The following is a 15,836-nucleotide window of genomic DNA, read 5'->3' on the forward strand; positions in this document are numbered from 1 at the left end:
TACTGCACATCTGCATATATACTACTTTATCGGATGCCACCTCCTCATACATATCCAACTCAACTAAACATATTATATGAATGCCACATTCATACTATTAAAATACTACAGTCATTAATTCTATACATTACATCGCCTATATCCGTTTAAAAGTTATTACACTTACTTTTCTGTTTTATAATCTTTTTAGTTTCCTTCCCCAGGAAGAATCGACTCCGGTGTTCAATCTCCGGGCTCTGGTCGCTCCCCGGTCTGCCTCTTCTTGGTTTCCCTGTTGGTGGAGGCGGGGGATTCCGGGTTGGGGGTTCTGGTTCCGGCTCTGCGCTGTCTGTGGTGGGGGTTTGGTTCTGTAGAGTTCTCGACGGGTTGTTTCTCGCTTGTGGCGTGCTGTGTTCTCTGGTTGGCGTGATGGTATGCGGGTTGGCCGCTTTTCGTGCGCGTGCCTCGTGGTTTTGGCACCTTTTGATTGTTTCTGCCTCCTCTCCTTTCGCTCTGGCTGTGCTGGTTTCCTGGGTTGTTCTGTCTCTTTTGCTCCAACGGTTGCCATCCTTCTGGGCTCTCGTGTGTGTTCCTCGTCGCTGCTCGTGCGCTGTCGTCCGTGTGCTGTTCGTCTTCTTTTGGCCTTCGTTTCCGGGTTCGGGTGTTCTGCTGCGGTTTTATAGCCAGACAGTCAGGGTGGATTTTCGACGCGAAGTATATAATTTTATTTTAAAAGTCTAACAAAATGATGTAGAAACTAGGATATAGCGGAGACCACATCTCGTTCCCCATGCACCCATTATGTCTACCTTTTGGGCCAAAGGAATAGGGTACCAATAAGACACAGCGATAGTCCATGATACCTAATTGCACCTCACCATAAACATATGTAATAAGTGAGATGTTCAGAATGGTATGAGGGGATCGGCTGTCTGCATAGCAAGACATAATAAGTAGGCCAAGACAAGCTACTCTGATGATGAATCATCTCCCATCCGCACATCTAAACGGCATAATGGGGTTCTGGATTATCACAGTGTTTGATGATGCGAAAGCTGACTGATTCCAGTGAACCCTTTGCTTTGCAGCAGTCAGTCTAGTCATAAGAGAGAAGAAAATGAGCACACACACAGGCACGCAATGAGCATCGAAGCCATGCCGTACGCACACAAACCGCACCTGTTTATCGATGCACTCATCAACATATAGACATCGCCTAACCTGACAAACGACATCGCACATACTATAGCAACGCACAGCGCTACGCCAGCACATCACCGCTACGACTTAATACTAACCATACTACCACATGCTATAAGTAATACCTACTCATATTAAAACATAACTCGTAAGTACTCACTAACATCAGACTTACCAACCAACACACATGCTACGCTAAATCACCAACCATAATCAGCATACCACATCATACTATCTCAACACAACTCACAAATCAACCACCCTACTACCCAACCACACAAAAACAGAGACATCCATCACGTACTCATACAGCATGCAAATCAAACGCATACACTCAATCAACTCACACCATAACTACACTCACAACGCTATTATCAGCATCACAAATACTACTACACATACATAAATCATCCAGGTGAAAATATTGTGACTGATGTATTATCTACCATACTACAGTGAATAACTAAACATCTACTAGCTGCAGTACTCGTAGCTTGATCGCAATACAACGTACCAATCATAACCAGACTTCCATTCTCTATGACCAGGCATAAGTGCACAAATTAATTACTTGACCCACTTAAACATTCATTCTTTGATAAATCCAATAAATGCACTTACTTCATTTAAAAATAACACTAACCACAACTACCAGTGGTTTATATACTATTTCCATCATATATCTAATGACTTACAAATCAAACAATCATTGAACTGGCAGATACCAATAACTAAGCGTTTTATAAAAGGAATATCAAAGATCTCTACGTCCCCATACATATCTACTCGATACTGAAAAAAACAACAGGAACACATACTATATTATTTCACCAACCATATACGATTCTAATTGAACACTAAATCTCACGGTATTGGCATGGAACTAGAATCAACAAATACTAAAGTAGATGTTACCATGGACAACTGAACATGCCGGTAGATGAGTTTTTTGGGCTTGAGTAGCTTCATGTTAACTAAATGTCAGACTATGTTCTGTCCTTTAATCTAAACAAAACGTGAACCTAGTCACACAGATTAAATGGTGTGTACCAGTACACTTTCCACTTTTATTTCTATAATATCCGCAGCTCATATCTAACACATACATAATATTACCACACCGTTAAATATACTATATTAAAATATCTACTCCATACATACACATACTATATATGAGACCCCAAATATACTAAATTAAATATTCACTCATACTAAACAACATACTTATTTATGTTATTACCACATAATAACTTAATTCAAATTTATCATTTCACAACATTGATGCCTTAAATTTAGCAGCATCTAACGGACATACTCATACTATATTTACCACATACATTCTAATTGACAAGTGTCAACTTTCAGTTGGAAAAATACGTGAATTACTTACATCCTACTTCTATTACTTGCCACACTACGCCATATTAACCGGGTCAACTAGTTATTGAAACCGCTAGGTATGAAATAGTCAACCTTGGACATCAAGTCACGTCGATATCTACACAAACATAAACAAAAACACAGACGTTTAAATAATGGAATTTCCAGACCTCTCCCGTGAAGCGTTTCATCACACTCACATGACTTATAAATAGTTTACTGCTTAGTCGTACTACCATTTCCACGATACTTATATTAACAATTTGTATCTCACTATAATTTTATCGGACTTAAAAGTAAATCAAGATCATTATTCATTCACTAACATTCAGACAATATAGTTATTTAACACACAGAGTTATAACCACTGTAAATTAGCTTTCAACTACATTAGGCTACCCAAATACCAATTATAAGCTTGCCTGAGCTCGGTTCAAAGCCTACACCACATTATATAACACTGTAATCTGAAAAATCTGTGTATCACTACTTCAACATAATTCTACAGTCCGAAGTATGACTAAGATATAAATTTACCCTTCAATTTATACCGTATTAAATAAGTCATTATGCAACTTATATGCTATACACAACTTAGCATAGTGTATTAGCATATACGAATACTACTCATAGGTGTACCTTGGTTGGGCTACTATAAGTACTACATTTGGACAAGAATATCTACTTAACTCTACATTAACTACCAGCATACTCGTAAAATAATTACTCGTACATTAGATAATTGCTAGTTTTAGAGTATATCACTTATTAAACATACTGAGAGCATCATTCGCTGTAATGATTATCTGTTACCCTCCCACAACCAAGAATACTTATCGCTATTACACAATGAATATTCATTAATAGCAAACGCATCCTGCATATGACTACCACATATTATATATTCACCGATGTACGATTGTACTATCTTGAAATATGCGGTGATTACTCCATACTACAACAACTGCCAATATATTAATTCCGGAACTATGATACTTTCAGCGTAATGCTAAATGTGTACCATGTGCGTATCAACGCCATACATAAACATGAACCATACCTTATACTCCATATACTCAGCCTACGTGAATCAGGCACTACAGAGTGGTGATGATAAGTATAACATAGCTATAATTTTTATCACCATACTCGAAACACCATTCAATTTTTTTACACAAGCCACATGTCCTCATGATAATAATAGATGTCAACTAATAATTAACTTAACTAATATCTTCTACCAACAATAAATTTCGTACTATTAATTAACATAAGCTGACAACCACTCATACTATTTACTGTAATTTACTTTAATATTGGCTACTTAATGCCGTACGATGTATGTAACTGTTTACCTTCAAAATCTAATCCAATATCAAATTGTATTTTGTCACATCCCATCGGCGTTTGCAGATTATAATGCAGGGTAGTAGCGGGAAATGCTTGGTTTTTAGCTCGCAACAGTATGGTAATATACATTTCACAACAATCCACACACACACATCTGAAGCAAATGGAATGGAATAAGAATATTTTAATATTTGGCGACAATTTCCAAGCGGCTTAAATGACTCTACATGCTAAAGATACAGTAGCGATACTAGTGAGTAATAAGAAACTTACAGTACAACACAACATACATAGGAGCAGTGATAATGCTAAATATGACTAAACATTATCAAAGTGACTAGTGGCTTCCATTATTAAAGCTGGCCAGTCATTTCCAAGTATACTATATTACAATCTAACTTAGTGAGCTAACAGTTGCCTATACTCTAAAATGGCTTAACATCAGGTAATGTCTTTAAGTTACAAACTACCTTGGCCTTACATATACTGCACTACGTACCTAATAGCGTTATTTCAGGTATCACCTCCACCTTCGTCCTCATCGATTCACCATCAAGTCTTACGGCTCACCTGTCCTCGCTGAGCCTACAGTCATCCATCACGCTATGGCGCTGTGATACTACAGTGGATTGGTCTGTGGCTTCATATCAATTACTTACAATACAATAGCTATGCCTCTATGCGTCGTACTTACGTACTAGTATGTTTACTACACATATCTACATAAGGCACTACTATTGTTAAGCTTACTCCTGTAAGTAGTGATCCCTATAGGTAAAAAAGGCGTCACCTAGGTAGTTATCGATACTACCCCCGGGCAACAGCATTATTATGTAAATACGTAATCCTGCATCACCAACCCAAAACAATAACTTACTATACTACTCCATGTATTACCCCCATCTTTTGATAATAGTACTAAAAGCTCACCAACTAATATTCTATAATGACGCGTGAGTCGTGTTTTATCGCAGGATATCAGGCACTTACTTGCCCCTGAATCAACCTAAAGGACGTGACTTAACATAATAATACCACTACAGCTCTACCTGGACGGCCATTTCTTGTCACACTGTAGGGAATCCCCTATCTGCATAAAATCTACGTCCTGTGCATTCCTTTACGATTGGTGGGGTTTCTTCTGGTGCTCGAGTCCTAACCGCCTATTCAGGGCCTTCGTCTCCATACTCATACCTTCAGAGTCTTGGTGTTCTGGGTGGACATTTCTAGCCTTCGAGTCAGTGTGTCCGGTGTACGCTGTACGTCTTGAACTCGTTTCCCATGGGGAATAGAGCTTCTATCCTAAACACACTCGTTCTCCACCAAAGGTCCCTCAGACGCTCTGATTATACGGCTGGGCCTGTTCTCTTCCCCCTTCTCTGTTCCCAGTTGCTACCTGTACTACTCCTGGACGTCGCACGATCAGCATACTCACTCTATTCTGTTTTTTGAACTTGTGACTTGTTTGGGTGCTAAAGAGAGCTATAGGTTAATAGGATAATTAAGCTCAGGCAGTGCAGATGAGTCTGCTAGAAGGTAGGCCATTCTGATCGCATACTGGAAACTGCCTCAGAGGTCTCCTCTCTCAACTCTCTCTTCGTACTCCTTGTACAGGCCCGTCTCCTGCTACAATTTTTGGTATACACTCAAGACCTATGACTTGTTGTGTCGTCTGGCACCTTGTAATACTTTGTAATTGGGTCAAGTCGTCTGTCCCGTCTTCGGTCCCAACGCTCAGATCATGGTCTGCTCCTCAACAGGGTCGTCAGTACACAGGATGGCGCAGTCGATCGCACACCTTCTTTGTGTGCGGTCTCCCAGTGTTGAGATCAGCTCTCTGCCGATCTCCGTGATCGTGTTTGCTTCTTCTCTCAACTAATCACACATTCCAACATCTATGGTCGTGGCGGCCCGTCAGGTCTTCACAGGCCCACTCAGTATCGCTTGAATCCTCACCAGTGCATGCTGGTCTTACAGGCTTTAAGTGTGAGGAGGCTTTAGACGTTTTTACTGGGAGGACGGCCCCGATGTGTGCTTTCCGATGTTCCTATATGCCCCCGAGCCCTCTTGCAATTCCATGATGAGCTTGATGCCCCCTGCTCCCTCTCTCTCTCTAGGCCAGTAGAACAATTATTGATTACTTGTGATGAACAGAGCGTGAATAGGCCCATCCTCAGCATTAAGCTCAGAGTAGCCGATATGTACTATTCGAATCAGTCTGATGCATCCACTTACATAGTTATCAACATCTGACTTGTTGTGCAACTGCAGAGTTTCAAAGAAAGCGATATTTGGCAAATCAAACATATCGGCACCCGGGTATATATGTGTAGGCAGTCATCATCCGGACGAACCAAGTGCACACAGCCGTAGTTGGTCGTTGGTGTTTGGGGTGTTGTGGTGTGTGTGGGTGTGTGTGTGTGTTGTGTGTGTGTGTGTGTGTGTGTGGGTTGTGTGTGTGGGTGTGTGTTGTGTTTGTGTGTGTGTGTGTGTGTGTGTGTGGTGTGTGTGTGTGTGGGTGTTTGTGTGTGGTGTGTGTGTGTTGGATGGGGGTGTGTTTCGCATGATATGTACTGTTGTTACTGGGTTCAGGTTGCGTTGATGCCAAACCGGACGTTCAGCTTAGTTCAGTTTTAACATCTAACCACAAAATGCATCAAATATGATAATGGCTAGTATGCGTAGCTTCACGGCTGATTACTGAGAGTATTAATGTTTTTTAATATTTATGTATACTTCTAGTGATTACCTAGATATTTATACTGAGGCATATACTGACTCGGCCCTTTGGTGTACAAAAGGCACTTTGGGGTGGCACTTCAGCGAGGAATAACTTGCGCCCTTCTGGTTGGCTTTCTTTCCATGAAAAACAATACGTGCTGATCTACAGGTAGTGAAACTCTTGTTGGGGCTTTTCAGGCTGGGCTTGTCCTGTCGCACTTTGAGATAATCAGATGAGTAAGAAGGGCTAGTTAGGCTACATTTGATCTTATTTGGAGTAAGCGTTTCTATTGCAAATACTATATTCTTAAGTTCTTTGACCCAATCAATCTAGTTGTTCAGTGTCCTTTCACATCTTTTGTCCAAGAAATTTAATCATTCTTGATGTCCCCTCTCCCCACTTACTCTCGGGAGCTAGAGCCAATTAAGGGCACAGCGGCCAGGTTTTCCACTAATCCATTACCGCCACGACCGTTCTGGGGTGGCATGTTCCTAGTTACGATTTATCAATGTTAATTTGTTTGTAGGGGGCCAGGCTAGAAAAGCTTAAACTTTTGTATGTAAATTCGCTGACTAGAAGAGATGTTAACCATGTTCGCCTGAACTGCTAGCCACTCCCTTAGCCATAGGTTGGATTTGGCTATACATGTGGCCTTGTCTGTAACTGTCCATACGGTTCAAAGCTGAGCTCTTTGCCTTGTTTTGTCCCGCACAAATTTTAGAGTCTCAATAGGTTGGAGCATCTGATAATGACTTGGGTTGTATTTCTCAGAATGCCCGGTGACTGTGCTGAAGTTGGGAGCTAGTCATTCATCATAGCACCTAAATCACACGACTGCATAGTTCTCTCTTCCATTCTAGGCTCAGTGTTTTTGGCTTAATAGTGTGTGTTCTCTTGCAGCTCCAGAGGTAGTCAACTATGAACCGCTCGGCCTGGAGGCAGACATGTGGTGAGAGACAGATGTACTTTATATTTAGATAGTGTATGTATATATATATACACACACACACATGCATACATGCACTGAGTATACAAAACATTAGGAACACATTCCTAGTATTGAGTTGCTTCCCCTTTTCCCCCCAGAACAGACTCAATTGGTCGGGGCACGGACCCTACAAGGTGTCCAAAGCGTTCCACAGGGATGCTGGTCCATGTTGACTCCAATGCTTCACACAGCTGTTTCCAGTTGGCTGGATGTCCTTTTGCATGGTGGATACATCTTGATACATACGGGAAGAACAAGAATTGCAACACTGCTGTTTGTTTTGTGTGTATAAAGAATGGTCCACCACCCAAAAGGAACACTTGACACATTGTAGAGTCCCCCGATGAATAAAGACTCTTCTGATGGGGGAAAAGGGGCTGTAACTCCACATTAGGACGGTGTTCCTAATATTTAGTTGACTCAGTGTATAAGGCTCTGTATATATCTCTATATGTATGTTGCTTAATAATCTATATTGTTGTTCCAGGAGTGTTGGAGTGATCACCTACATTCTGTAAGTACAACAATCCTAATGACTGGTGTAATACATGAAGCTTGTCACGTTCTGACCTTTATTTTCCTTTGTTTTGTCTTTAGTTAGTATGGTCAGGGCGTGAGCTGGGGTGGGCAGTTCTATGTTCTGTGTTTCTATGTTTAGCTTTGTCAATTGGCCTGATATGGTTCTCAATCAGAGGCAGGTGTTTTGCATCGTCTCTGATTGGGAACCATATTTAGGTTGCCTGTTTTCACTGTTGGTTTGTGGGTGTTTCCTGTGTCTGTGTTCATGCCACACGGGACTGTTTCGGGTTAGGTTACTTTGTTATTTTGTATTTTTTGTCGTGTTCAGTGGATTATATTAAAACATGGACACTTACCACGCTGCGTCTTGGTCCGATCCCTGCTACARCTCCTCTWCAGACGAAGAGGAGGAAACATGCCCTTACAAAGCTCTACATTCAACTGTCACCAGTATCCCATTCAGTGATTGGTCCTGATATTGATCTTAGTGTCTTTTTTTTATCTTGCGTGTATTTCTTTGTATAACTGCGTTGTTGACGAATGCAACTAATCATTTCACTGTACCCTTTACCCATGGTGTATCCTGTGGACGTGACCAATAAAGTCTGATTTGATATTTATAAAAAAACATATTAATGCATATATTTCAAAAAAAATGTATTTTCAAGCCTTCTTACATCGGCCGATGTCACAAAGTGCTGTACAGAAACCCAGCCTAAAACCCAAACAGCAAGCGATGCAGGTGTAGAAGCACGGTGGCTAGGAAAAACTCCCTAGAAAGGCCAGAACCTAGGAAGAAACCTAGAGAGGAACCAGGCTATGAGGGGTGGCCAGTCCTCTTCTGGCTGTGCCGGGTGAGATATATTAGAGTACAGTGCCTTGCAAAAGTATTCACCCCTTGGCGTGTTTCCTATTTAGTTGCGTTACAACCTGCAATTTAAATGGATTCTTATTTGGATTTCATGTAATGGACATGGAAAAATAACTTGTTTCAAAAAATTCAAAATTAACAACGGAAAAGTGGTGCGTGCATATAAACTCAGCAAAAAAGAAACAACCTCTTACTGTCAACTGCATTTATTGTCATCAAACTTAACATGTGTAATATTTGTATGAACATGAACAGATTTATGCTAAATGTTTGATTTTAGTCGTTTTGCCTGGTCGTCTTATTTCACAACCGTTTAAATGTTGGAAAGGACCGTTACCATTTTACCTTTCCAGGGGAAGGGACTGTTACCAGTTACCTTTCCAGAGGAAAGGACCGTTACCATTTTACCTTTCAGAGGAAAGGACCGTCCACATTTTACCTTTCCCTGGAAAGGACCGTACCATTTTACTTTCCCCTGGAAAGGATCGTCACCATGTTACCTTTCCTCTGGAAAGGATCGTTACCATTTGACCTTTCCTCTGGAAAGGACCGTTACCATGTTACTTTCCCCTGGAAAGGATCGTCCCCATGTTACCTTTCCCCTGGAAGGGATCGTCACCATGTTACCTTTCCTCTCGAAAGGACGTCACCATTTTACCTTTCCTCTGGAAAGGCCGTTACCATTTTACTTTCCAGAGGAAAGGACCGTCACCATTTTACCTTTCTTCTGGAAAGGACGTCACCATTTTACCTTTCCTCTCGAAAGGACCGTCACCATTTTACCTTTCCTCTGGAAAGGACCGTTACCATTTTACCTTTCCAGAGGATAGGACCGTCACCATTTTAACCTTTCCAGAGGAAAGGACCGTCACCATTTTACCTTTCCCCTGGAAAGGACGTCACCATTTTACCTTTCCAGAGGAAAGGACCGTCACCATTTTACCTTCCCCTGGAAAGGACCGTCACCATTTTACCTTTCCAGGGGAAAGGACCGTTACCATGTTACCTTTCCAGAGGAAAGGACCGTCACCATTTTACCTTTCCCTGGAAAGGACCGTCACCATTTTACTTTCCAGAGGAAAGGACCGTTACCATGTTACCTTTCCTCTGGAAAGGACCGTTACCATGTACCTTTCCAGAGGAAAGGACCGTTACCATTTTACCTTTCCAGAGGAAAGGACGTCACCATGTTACCTTTCCAGAGGAAAGGACCGTCACCATTTTACCTTTCTCTGGAAAGGACCGTCACCATTTTACCTTTCCTCTGGAAAGGACCGTTACCATGTTACCTTTCCAGAGGAAAGGACCGTCACCATTTTACCTTTCCAGAAGAAAGGACCGTTACCATGTTACCTTTCCTCTGGAAAGACCGTTACCATTTTACCTTTCCAGAGGAAGGACCGTTACCATGTTACCTTTCCTCTGGAAAGGACCGTCACCATTTTACCTTTCCTCTGGAAAGGACCGTTACCATTTTACCTTTCCAGAGGAAAGGACCGTTACCATGTTACCTTCCAGAGGAAAGGACCGTCACCATTTTACCTTTCAGAGAAAGGACCGTTACCATGTTACCTTTCCAGAGGAAGGACCGTTACCATTTTACCTTTCCAGAGGAAAGGACCGTTACCATGTTACCTTTCCAGAGGAAAGGACCGTCACATTTTACCTTTCCAGAGGAAAGGACGTTACCATTTTACCTTTCCAGAGGAAAGGACGTTACCATTTTACCTTTCCAGAGAAAGGACCGTCACCATGTTGATGTAGCCCAGATATGGAGTGAGAGAGAATGCTTATCAGAGTGAAAGACTTTGGTGCTTCACATTCCTGACACCTGACCAACTGTTTGACTTATAACTCACAAATCCTCTGATAGATATCTGTCCGTAACTAGACTACATCTATAAACATCTTCATGGCTTTGTTATACATTCAGAGAAACAAACGATGTATACACTGTAAACCTTTTAGAGCGTCATTCAGTGGTATGTGGGAAGTTATTGGAATGAGTGGAAACTTTCTCTACCTTTCTCAACTCTTTCTCTCCCTATGTCACTATCTTTCTTTCTCTCCCCCTCCTTCCTTCCTCCCTGCTCTCTCCCTCTCCCCTCCCTCTCCCTCCCCCTTCCCTCCCATCCCTGCTCTCTCCCTCTCTCCTCCCTCTCCCTCCCCCTGTCCTCCCATCCCTGCTCTCTCCCTGCCTCCCCTCTTTCTCCCCCGCCTCCCCCATTCCATCTCCTCTCCCCTCTTTTTCCCGTTACCTCCATCCCTCCCCTCTCCCTTCCCTCTGTCACTGCTTTCTCCCTCTCCCCTCCTCCCCTCCTCCCTCCCTCCCTCACCTCCCTTCCTCAGGTTGAGTGGTGCATCGCCGTTCTTGGGGGAGAATAAGCAGGAGACTCTAGCTAATGTGTCTGCGGTGGACTACACCTTTGATGAAGAGTTCTTCAGCAGCACCAGCCTCCTGGCCAAAGACTTTATCACCAGGCTGCTTATCAAAGACCCAAAGTACATGATCTCCTTACTCTAACCTCTGACCCTAACCCTCACCCCTATCCCTAACATTGTACAGGCGAGGCCTCTGTATATACTATGTGCTTAGTTCGGTCCTGAATGTATTGAAACATGCCACTGAACCAGAGTGTGCATGTACACCGCCCTGCACTTAAACACAGTGTGCCCAATGTTCTCAACTCTATACATTAGTGCAGAGTTTTCAAGCTGGAGTCTGTGGGGTACTGCAGGAGGTACACCAGTTTATTCAACACTTTTTTGGGGGAAAATCGTATTGGCTATTTTTTTAAGGTGAAAAGTAATTTATTTTATGAATATAGCTAGCTACAACACAATACCATTGTAGATACCCATTTTTATGTCTCTGCATCCAGCATGAAGGAAGTTAAGAGGTAGTTTCACGAGCCTATGCTAACTAGCGTTAGCGCAATGACTTGAAGTCTACAGGAACAGTTAGCATGCTATCCTGTTTATCCAACTCTGGGGAAGTAGATAAATGGCTTCATTGACAAAATCTCAAACTATCCCTTCAGTATGGAGGAAATTAGTCATTGGTGCTAATTACAGGGGTTTCCTCTGTAGAGAAATTCTTAGGCGGGCCGTTTAAGTGGTCTTTTTGGGGATGGTAAAACAGTGTCAACTTTAAACATCCAAGATGATAGAAAGCATGCAGAAAACATACTGAAGTCGCTCTGGATAAGAGCGTCTGCTAAATGACTTAAATGTAAATGTAAATGAACTAAATATATTAAATAATAACATCTATGAGAACTTACAATCAAATAAAATATAGGCAGTCAGGAACATAGAAAGTCTCAAAACCATTCTAGGTCCATTGATTAGACTTAGCAAAATGCATAGAATTAAAATAAGTTATCTTTAAAACTGAAAACTTGTCTCTCAGGCCTGTGCAAAACGTTATAGAACCTTTACCTTTATAGAATAGACTGGATAGTTTAATAGACCTTTACCTTTCTAGCTAATAGACTGCTTCCAGTCTATTAGCTAGAAAGTCAATTAACTATCCGTCTATTAGCATGAAAGGTAAAGTCTTATTAAACTATCCAGTCTATTAGTAGAAAGTAAAGGATCTTTGAAACTATCCAGTCTATTAGCTAGAACGGTAAGTCTATAAACTATCAGTCTATTAGCTAGAAAAGAAAGTCTATTAACTATCCAGTCTTTAGCTAGAAAGTAAAGTTCTATTAAAAGATTCCAGCTATTAGCTAGAAAGGTAAAGCTTACACAGCTTTAGCTAAGTAAGTTTATTCAACTATCCAGTCTATTAGCTAGAAAGGAAAGTCTATTAAACTAACGTCATTAGCTGAGAATGTAAAGGTCTTTAAACTTCAGTCTATACTAGAAAGGTAAAGGTCTAATTAACTATCCAGTCTATTAGCTAGAAAGGTAAGAGTCTCATTAAACTATCCAGTCTATTAGCTAGAGAAAGTAAAAGGTCTATAACTATCCAGTCTATTAGCCTAGAAGTAAAGGTCTATTTAAACTACCAGCTATAGCCTTTAGAAAGGTACGGTTCTTTAACTATCCAGTCTTTATCTAGAAAGTTAAAGATCTGGTAACTAATCCAGTCTATATAGAAAGTTCTATTAAACTATCCAGTCTATTAGCAGAAAGGTAAGTCTATTAAACTATCCAGTCTATTAGCTAGAAAGGTAATCTTAAACTATCCATCTATTAGCTAGAAGAGCGTAAAGGTCTATTAACTATCGATCTATTAGCTGAAAGTAAGGTCTATTAAACTATCCAGTCTACTTAGTAGAAGGTAAAGGTCTGGGTAAAACTATCCAGTCCTATTAGCTAGATAACCGTAAAGTCTATTAAACTATCCAGTCTATTAGCTAGAAAGTTTAAACGGTCTATTAAACTATCCAGTCATTAGCTAGAAAGCTAGAAGGATTAAAGTGTCTATTAAGTAAGTAAACTATCCAGTTCTATTAGCTAGAAAGGTAAAGGTCTTGGTAACAATCCAGTTATTAGCTGAAAGTAAAGGTCTATTAAACCTATCCAGTCTATTAGCCTAGACAAGGTTAAAGGTCTCGATTTAACTTTCCAAGTTCTATTAGCTAGAAGGCTAACAGTCTTATTAAACTATCCATTTGCTAGAAGTAGGTTTAAACATAGCTAGTATAGTGAAGTAATCATTAAACTATTCAGTCTATTAGTAGAAAGTTAAAGGTCGATTAAACATCCAGTCTATTGAGCTAGAAGAGTAAAGGTCTATTAAACTATTCAGTCTATTAGCTAGGAAGGTCAAGGTCTGATTAAACTATCAGTCTATTACTAGAAAGTAAAGTCTATGAAACTATCCTCTATAGCTAGAAAGGAAAGTCTATTAAACTATCCAGGTCTATTTAGCTAGAAAGGTAAAGGTCTATTAAACTATCCAGTTCTATTAGCTAGAGAGTAAAGGTCTGTAAACTATCGATCTATAGCTAGAAGTAAAGGTCTATTAAACTACTCCAGTCTATTAGCTAAGAAAGGTTAAAGGTCGTATTAAACTATCCAGTTCTATTAGCTAGAAAGGTTTTAAAGTCTATATACTATCCAGTCTATTAGCTAGAAGGTAAAGGTCTGGTAAACTATCCAGTCTATCTAAGCTAGAAAGTTAACGGTCTATTAAACTATCCAGTCTATTAGCTAGAAATGTAAAGGTCTGTAAACATGTCTATGTAGCTACGAAAAGTAAGTCTATTAAACTATCAGCTATACTTAGAAAGTAAAGTCTGGTAAACTGTCCATCTATTAGCTAGAAAGTAAAGATGCTGGTAAACTGCCAGTCTATAGCTAGAAAAGGTCAGGTATTAAACTATCCAGTCTATGAGCTAGAAAGGTAAATGTCTAATTAAACTATCCAGTCTATTAGCTAGAAGGTCTATTAAACTATCAGGATATTAGCTGAACAGTAAAAGGTTGGTAAACTATCAGTCTATAGCTAGAAAGGTAAAGGTCTATTAAACTAATCCATCTATTAGCTAGAAAGGTAAAGGTCTGGTAACTATCGTATCTAAAGGCAAAATTCTCTATTAGCTGAAGTAAAGGTCTATTAACATATCCCAGTCTATTAGCTAGAAAGTAAAGGTCTGATTAAACTGTCCAGTCTATTTACCTAGAAAGGTAAAGGTCTGGTAAACTGTTCCAGTCATAGCTAGAAGGTAAAGTCTATTAAACTATCCAGTCTATTAGCAACAGGTAAAGTCTATTGAACTATCCAGCTCTATTAGCTAAGAAGGTAAAGTCTATTAAAACTATCCAGTCGTATTAGCTAAATAAAGGTCTATCATTATAGTAAGAAATGTCTGGGTAACTGTCCAGTCTATTAGCTAGAAGGTAAAGCTCTATTAAACTATCAGTCTATTAGCTAGACAGGTAAAGTTCTATTAACTATCCAGTACTTTAGCTAGAATGGTAAAGGTCTAGTTAATCACCGTCTATTAGCTAGAAAGGTATAAGTCTGCGTAAAACTGTCAGTCTAAGCTAGAAGTGTAAAGGTCTATATAAACTATCCGTCTATAAGCTGACAGGTAAAGTCTATTAAACTATCCAGTCTATTAGTGAAAGTAAAGCTCTATTAACTATCCAGTCATTACTAAGAAAGTAAAAGTTCCTGGTAAATATCAGTATCTATTAGCTAGAAAGGAAAGTTCATATTAAACTATCCACGGTTTATTTAGCTAGAAAGTAAAGTCTATGTAAACTATCCAGTCTATTACTAGAAGTAAAGTCTATTAAAACTATCCAGTCTTATAGCGAGAAGTAAGGTCTTTTAAACTATCCCAGTCTATTAGTAGGAAAGGTAAGGTCTGTAAACTATCCAGTCTATTAGCTGAAGAGGTAAAGGCTATTAAACTATCCAGATCATATTAGCTAAAAGGTAAAGTCTATTTAAACTATCCAGTCTATTAGCTAGAAAGGTAAAGTCTATTAAAACTAATCCAGTCTATTATGCTAGAATAGTAAAGGTCTCACTTAACTATTCCAGTCTATTTACTAGAATAAAGTCTATAACTTCCAGTCTCATAAGCTAGAAAGGTAAAGGTCTATTCAACTATCCCAGTCTATTAGCTAGAAAGGTAAGGTTACTGGTAGTAACTAAAGAAGCTATAACTCAGTCTATTAGCTAGAAAGTAGTCTATTAAACTATCAGTCTATTAGCTAGAAAGGTAAAAGTCTATTAAACTATCCAGTATTAGCTGAAAGGTAAAGTCTATTAAACTATCCAGTTCTATTAGCTAGAAAGGTAAAGGTCTATAACTTACCAGCTCTATTAGCTAGAAGTAGATATAAGTCCTATAACTAAC

At 39.9% G+C, this 15,836-nt stretch overlaps 1 protein-coding gene across 1 annotated transcript in view; it reads left to right on the plus strand.

Annotated features, from left to right (window-relative positions):
* The window catches only part of LOC112078620 (death-associated protein kinase 3-like), an 18,067-nt gene extending 6,519 nt beyond the window's left edge, over nt 1–11,548 (plus strand). Inside the window, exons 3-5 of the mRNA XM_024144797.2 lie at nt 7,532–7,580; nt 8,107–8,133; nt 11,359–11,548. Of these exons, the coding sequence (XP_024000565.2) occupies nt 7,532–7,580; nt 8,107–8,133; nt 11,359–11,533 (251 nt within the window). The 3' untranslated portion in view covers nt 11,534–11,548. The remainder of the gene's footprint in view (nt 1–7,531; nt 7,581–8,106; nt 8,134–11,358) is intronic.
* Nucleotides 11,549–15,836: the final 4,288 nt, after the last annotated feature.

The sequence above is a fragment of the Salvelinus sp. IW2-2015 genome, unplaced genomic scaffold (assembly GCF_002910315.2).
Source record: "Salvelinus sp. IW2-2015 unplaced genomic scaffold, ASM291031v2 Un_scaffold5969, whole genome shotgun sequence".
NCBI lineage: Eukaryota > Metazoa > Chordata > Actinopteri > Salmoniformes > Salmonidae > Salvelinus > Salvelinus sp. IW2-2015.